The sequence below is a fragment of the Pteropus medius genome, unplaced genomic scaffold (assembly GCF_902729225.1).
Source record: "Pteropus medius unplaced genomic scaffold, Ma_sr-lr_union100, whole genome shotgun sequence".
NCBI lineage: Eukaryota > Metazoa > Chordata > Mammalia > Chiroptera > Pteropodidae > Pteropus > Pteropus medius.
In genome coordinates, this window is record NW_024340849.1 from 39189279 (window position 1) to 39195455 (window position 6177).

General features: G+C 57.1%; 1 protein-coding gene across 9 annotated transcripts in view; it reads right to left on the reverse strand.

Moving 5' to 3' along the window:
- The window catches only part of GATA6 (GATA binding protein 6), a 28567-nt gene extending 23923 nt beyond the window's left edge, over positions 1 to 4644 (reverse strand). Inside the window, exons 1-2 of one of the 9 annotated variants that reach the window (XM_039844748.1) lie at positions 4593 to 4644; positions 1904 to 3066 (exon numbers count right to left, since the gene is read on the reverse strand). In XM_039844748.1, coding sequence (XP_039700682.1) covers positions 1904 to 3032 — 1129 coding nt within the window. In that variant the 5' untranslated portion in view covers positions 3033 to 3066; positions 4593 to 4644. Of the gene's footprint in view, positions 1 to 1903; positions 3070 to 3469; positions 3703 to 4401 lie in introns of those variants that run through there. The other 8 variants (XM_039844727.1, XM_039844731.1, XM_039844701.1 and 5 more) reach the window with 8 other exon arrangements.
- Positions 4645 to 6177: the final 1533 nt, after the last annotated feature.

The following is a 6177-nucleotide window of genomic DNA, read 5'->3' on the forward strand; positions in this document are numbered from 1 at the left end:
TAATATTGCAGTGTCCTATCCCGAAGGTGAAAAAATTAGTGAAATTATAGGCTAAGTTTAAAATGAAAAGAAACTTATAACTCACCTGCAATCGCACCCTACTTACTACCTCCAAAAGATTTTCCACATGGAACCAATTACTTTAAATATCCAAAGACGCCAATTATGCCTTTTGGACTACCTGTCTTTCTCATGCTAGAAGACTAGGAGAAAGGAATATGGAGATGCTAACGTGTGTCACCAAACGACACACAGAGCTTCACGATTTTGATCCAATTGCAACTGCCCTCTACCCAACTCACACACCCTTTCAGAGTTCCTGCTGGATTCCTGACTGACAAAAGCCTCACACCCTCACACTCCTTCTCATCCTTTGAAGATCCCTCATCTCCCTGCCTCTCTGCTTCTGGAAGCCAGACATGGGTCCCTATGCACCAGTAATAGTGACAATGCTCGCTGTCTCAAGTCTGCTCAAAAGAGAAAACCTCTACAGGATCCTCCACCCCCAACTCTACATACAAGGTTAAGATGGTCTCCAGAGACAGCTTTGCAGGAGGAGAAAGAAGGAATTTTGAGACCAAAATCTTAGAGCGAGTGGAAGAGCTTGTTGCTCCCTCCCAGTGTTACTAGGAAAATGCTTTTCAGATCAGATCCTTCATGTTCAGGCTACTAGAGTTTCCAACATGTTTTTTCAAACCAAGGTTGACAATGCCTCACTTTATTCTATCTAATCAGGGTCCCTAAAAGATGTGTTGTCCCTAAATAGAGGGCTGAGGTGCCCATGAAAATTCCAGACCTGGGGTGTGAGAGTACCAGGTAGGATCATGTAGGCTGATGTGCCTCTTTCGTCATTGCCACCTCTGTAACTCCCACAGCTCCCCTCAAACAAACAGCCAAAAAAAAAAAAAAGTTTTGTCTTAAGAGATTGTCAGGTTATCAAACAGGTTGAATATAAAGGGAGACCTGTGAAAATACCAAGGACCCAGAATGCTGCAGTTGAGGAAAGAAGTGGAAGCGTCATCAGGCCAGACACAGTTCAAGCCATCCTCTCTTTAAGCAGAACAAAACACTTCAAAATGGAGGTGTTTCCAGGTGTTTTGAGAATTATTTTCCCAGTTCACCCCCAAATTGCCCTAAGACACTGGAATGACAGTATGAGGGGAAATGGAAACTGAAAAATTGGTGGGCTCGATTCTACAAATTGGATCCCTGGATCGCAGCCCCAGACACCCCCGCTCAGCTTATGCCAACTCAAAGCCCCCCTCCCCCACTAGCTTTTCCTCGGGATAGTCACAAGGCTGCCCAGGTGTCCAGGCGTCCTCTCTCTTCTTTCCCTCTCTCTGAAGGAGAGGTGGAGATGCCAATTAGGTTCTTAGGTCCTTTTCCACTGTGGAGCCCTCTTAAATACTCTCCTTGAGGAAAGCACAACTTCTCACCTTTGGAGACTATATGTACATTTGAGGACAGGGTGAATCAAGAGCCCAACACTCCTAAACTTACTCCCCAAGTGGAGTCTCTCTCTCCCACTCCCGTAAATTAGTGTCTGACACAGGGTTCGGGCCCAGTTGGTTCCCTCGCGGTATCATTTTTTTCCAAGTGCCCACACAATCCACTATTCATCAAGTCCCTCGAGGTTCTCCTAAGCACTAAGATATATATGTGCATTCAGTCTCTTTCATAGAAAGGAACTGAGACAGTCCACAAAATAGAAGCACCATATCAACTCTGCCAGACTCTGGTCGCGCAGCCACAGGTCGACAAATGCTGCCTGGGGCCAGGCTGACCTCTGTGCACCCGGACAGAAAGCCCTGAAATCAGGGCTCAAATCAAGTTGCCGCTCCACACTCCCTTCCGTCCCAGAGCCTCGAGTCCCGCCACGCCCACGATGTGGCGCGACCCTTACCTGCGCTGGGGCCCCGCGGCACCGGGAGAGGGGCTCCGGCGCGAGTCTGCAGGCTGTGCAGCACCGGGGTCTCGAAGGGTCCGGCAGGCCAGGCAGGCGTCAGCGGCGCACCCACGTAGGGCGAATAGGGATTCGGGTGGTGGTGGTGATGGTGGTGGTATGTCCCGTTCAGCGGCCGCGCGGCCGACAGCGAGCTATACTGGTGCTCGCGGCTGCCCATGGCCGCCAAGCTACTGCCGCCGCCACCGCTCACGCCGCCCGCACCCCCGCCGCCGGCCGCTGCGTAGCCCCCGGGGTCCCGCGCCGCACCATTGGCCATGGGCGGGCTGGACGAGTAGGGGAAGCGCGCAGAGACGTGCGCCGCGGCCGAGCCGGCGCTACCTGGCCCCGCGGCCCCGCCGCCCGCCGCGCCGCTCGCGCTGCCGTACGGCGGGCTGTCAGCCGAGGCCTGGGGCCAGCCGGGGTGAGCGCCCGCGCCGCCTGCGTGATTGGCAGGCCCGCTACCCGCCCCTTGCAGGTACGGCAGGCCGGGTAGCATGGAACCCACGCGGGTCGTGGGCACGTAGACTGGGGAGCTGGCCGCCGCCGCCGCCGCTGCCGCGGCAGCCGCCGAGTGCACGAAGCCGCCGGGCGCGCCGTCGTAAGCGGCCGGCCCCTGGCTGGAGAGGGCGGCGAGGGTCTGGTACATCTCCTCCGGCTGCTCGGGTGCGAACGGACTCAGCTTGGCGCCGCGGCTGGACCACAGCAGCTTGCTGGCGGTCGCGGCCTGGTCGAGGTCAGTGAAGAGCAGTAGGTCCTCCCAGCTCGACAGGGCGCTCCCGGGGCCAGCGACCCCGGGCGCCGAAGGTCCGTGGGGGGCCCCAAAGGGATGCGAGGCGTAGGGGCTAAGCAGCAGCGATCGGGCCGGGGGTCCCGCCGCCGTCTCCGTTTCGAGCTGTGGCGTCCTGCAGCTGCTGGCGCCGCTGGGGCCGCGTTCCCCACCCCGAGAGCAGCAGGAGGAGGAAGAGGAGGAGATGGGGGAAGGCGGCGTAGAGAGTTCCCGTGCTGTAAAGGCTCCGGAGTCGCTGGCGTCCGCAGCCGCGGCCCCGAAGCGCTTCGGCAGACACCAGCCGCCGTCAGTCAAGGCCATCCACGGTCCGGCGCCGCTGCAAGCTGACTTCTAGCTGCTGAGACAGGGAGACAGGGACGAGAGGAGAAATAAAAAGGGGTTACCAAAAGCGCATGCTGTACGGCATCTCACTTCCACTCCCATTCTAGCTAATAAGATTCCTCAAAGATCCTGTTTCTGCTCTGGAGCCTGCGCAGCTGCTACTGGATCTTCCAAGGACGGGGATACCCACCCTCCGTTACCGGCACTGCTCGGGTCCTCTCGCCCTCCTCCCCGCCCACCCCCTCCGCAGCATCCTTCATCCGCGCGCACGTCAGAGACGGAGACTTCGAGACTGACCGAGGTTTTCCTTCCTCCCCAAAGTGGCTCCCTGCGGGCCAATGGCACACAAAATAACTTTTTAAGTAGCTTTGCGTGTCGGCGCTGCCTTATCCCGCCTCTCTGAGGGTGTCCCTCACCCGGAATGTCTTAGTGTGAAGGTTGCCCGCGTGAAAATCATTAGCGTTAAGAAGGCAACCTGTCTCCGAAAACGAAACCGCCGCGTTCTCCCACACTGGCTTTCCCAGAGCTTCCCGGACTGCTCTGACAAGACGGAACGCGAGCCCCAGAGAAAAATGCAACTCAGCCCGGGGAAGGTGGGGCGCCGGGGCGGGGACAGCAGTCTTAGACCTTCCGGACACAGGCAGTGAGGGGTGCCCGCGGGGCTGAGTCTCGCCCAACCTTCGTCCTGCTCGCGGCGCCGCACACCTCAGACGCCGCTCGCGTTGCAGCCGCCAGCGCGTGCGCTTATGTCCACCAGGCCACCCCAGCCTACCCCGCAGTCATCCCCAGCCGTGGAAAGGCCAGACCGTTCCGGAATCGGACGTAGTGGGGTGGAGCGGAGTGCAGAGAAAAGGAGAGGAGACGTGAGACCGCCCCGCAGCCGAAGCCACCCCAAAGGGGAGAGCAGGAAGAATGACAGACTCAGAGGGGGTCGAGGAGGGAAGCGAAATGCAGCCGGACAGGCCTTCTAGGGGCTGCCTTTCCAAATCGATTGAGGTTGTTGGAGATAACCATACTAAAGTGAATGCTCACACACAGACCCGGGATAGATGGCAAGAAAGAAGTCTCTTTGCCCGCCCGACTGGGGCTCCCGCCCCTTTGCGCAAAGATAACTCCGAGATAAGGCTGCGCGCAGATAAGCGCTTGGGGGTAGAGGAAAAAACAGCAGAAGTTAGTGCGCGGTGTCCCAGGAACCTGGGAGCCGCTATAGCCTGCCCGGAGTGGAGAAGGGAGACACCCTCGGAGCCGACCGCGGCCCGCAGAGGGCCGAAGCCAAGGGTCCTGCGACGGGTGGTGGGTAGAAAGGAGGAAAAAGGGGTGGCACGAGCAAGAGAGGAAGCAGCCAAACCTCGGGTGGGAGCCGCGCATGGAGAACGGCCGCGGCGGAGGGTGCTCTCGAGCGCGGAGAGAAGCCGAGGGCGCAGGCAAGGCGAGCGCGAGTCCGGGGTCTGCTGCGCTGCTGGTGAATAAAAAGGAGAGAGGAGGCGCCTCTTACTGCTCTGCCGGAAAACTGCAGCCTGCGCTCCTGATTGGACTCACCGAGCCCTAAACAAACAGCGCTCGCCGAAGGGTGCCAGGCTGTGGGTCGGAACTGCACTCTGCGAGCAGCTGGGCGCTAGAGGTGAAGAGGAGGTGGAGGAAGAGGAGGAGGGAATGAGGGGAGGAGAAAAAAGAGGGTGGAGAGCAGACAGAGGGCGGCGGGGGGAGGGGAGCGCGCCTCCCTGGCAGACAATGAGCGCAGCGCAGCCTGCAAGTGTGAGCTGAGCTGCGAGCACCGTCCTAGGAATGGGGGCGAGTGCATCCAGGGGGCGCCCAGCCCAGGGACGCCAGGGGAGGGGCCATGGTGGCAGAACTCCTGACCCGGCAGGCGACCCACACCCATCCTTTGGCGGAGCACTTTCCTCCGCTCTTACTTACACATGCACTCACGGGAGTGAAGGTGGCACAGGAGAAGTTGGCTGTGCACAGCCCCGCGCTGCCACTGCCTCGGGAGGGACACGCCAGCTCCCGGGGCAATGTATCCCCAAAAAGTGAGGGAGGGATTCTTTGCTCCACAGGCCTTCCCCCTCCCCCCCCTCCACATTTGTGTGTGACCGACCTTAAATTTTCCCCGACCTCTTCTCAACATTCTGTGGCTCAGGTCTTGGTGACCGTCTTAGTCGAGGCTCTTATTATATGAGAAGGAAGGAACCCGGGTGCCCAGCTCCCTATCTCTGCCTTTCTTTTTTAGAAATATACTAAATTCCTGGGAAGTTTTGGGAAGTTCACGCCAGCACTCCCCAGCTAACCTTTGAGACTTTTAATTTGGAGTCGTTGTATACTTAACGTTAATTAGTAAATGGTGTACTAGATTGGTCCCTGAGGTGCACAGGATGGAAAAGGGCTTTTACACCAGTCGCGCCCACAGATGCTCTCTGAGTTTGGGTGCCCCGTTTGCTCTGAGCTTTCCCTGGAGAGCTTTCCCTAGGTAAGTCTCAGATAAATCGTTGGAAAGAAGGGAGAGGGGTGTCGCCTTCCCTGGACCCAGAGCGAAATACCACTTCCAACCCCCACCCTCACATACACACCCCTTCTTCGCTACCTCCAAATGGTTATCACAACTGTGTACAAACTGATACGGTCCTTAGCCGGCAAAGGGACTGGAAATAAACGTCGCGGGGTTATCAGCGCCGATCTGTCATCAGCGAGTCGCGGGGCCGCAGGTTCTTCGGCAGCAGGAGCTCAGATATTAGGTCTTGCTCCTTTCGCTCACAAAAAGGATTTCTTCCGACAGACATGACCCCAGAAGGCTGGCAAGAGAAAATTTTAATTAGGACAGGAGGAGTTGCTTTGTGGGATTGGATTTTTACACTTTTTTCAGGTACATCGAAGTAAATGATTTTCTAAAGGTCAGTCTCCCATAAAAGGGTTTGTACTGTTTTTGTTTGTTTGTTTTGTGTTTTTCCCGTTGGGGAAGGGAAAAGAGCCTCAGCAGAGTTGAACCGGGAGAAGCAGGGACGTTGTAAAATATGGTTTCGAAAGATTGTGAGACCTGTAAGTCTCTAAGTGTATGTTTCCACTCAATATAACTGTGAGCTGTGAACCTGTGTGTCCTGGGGGGAGAAGCAGACAGGGCCTGGAAGCA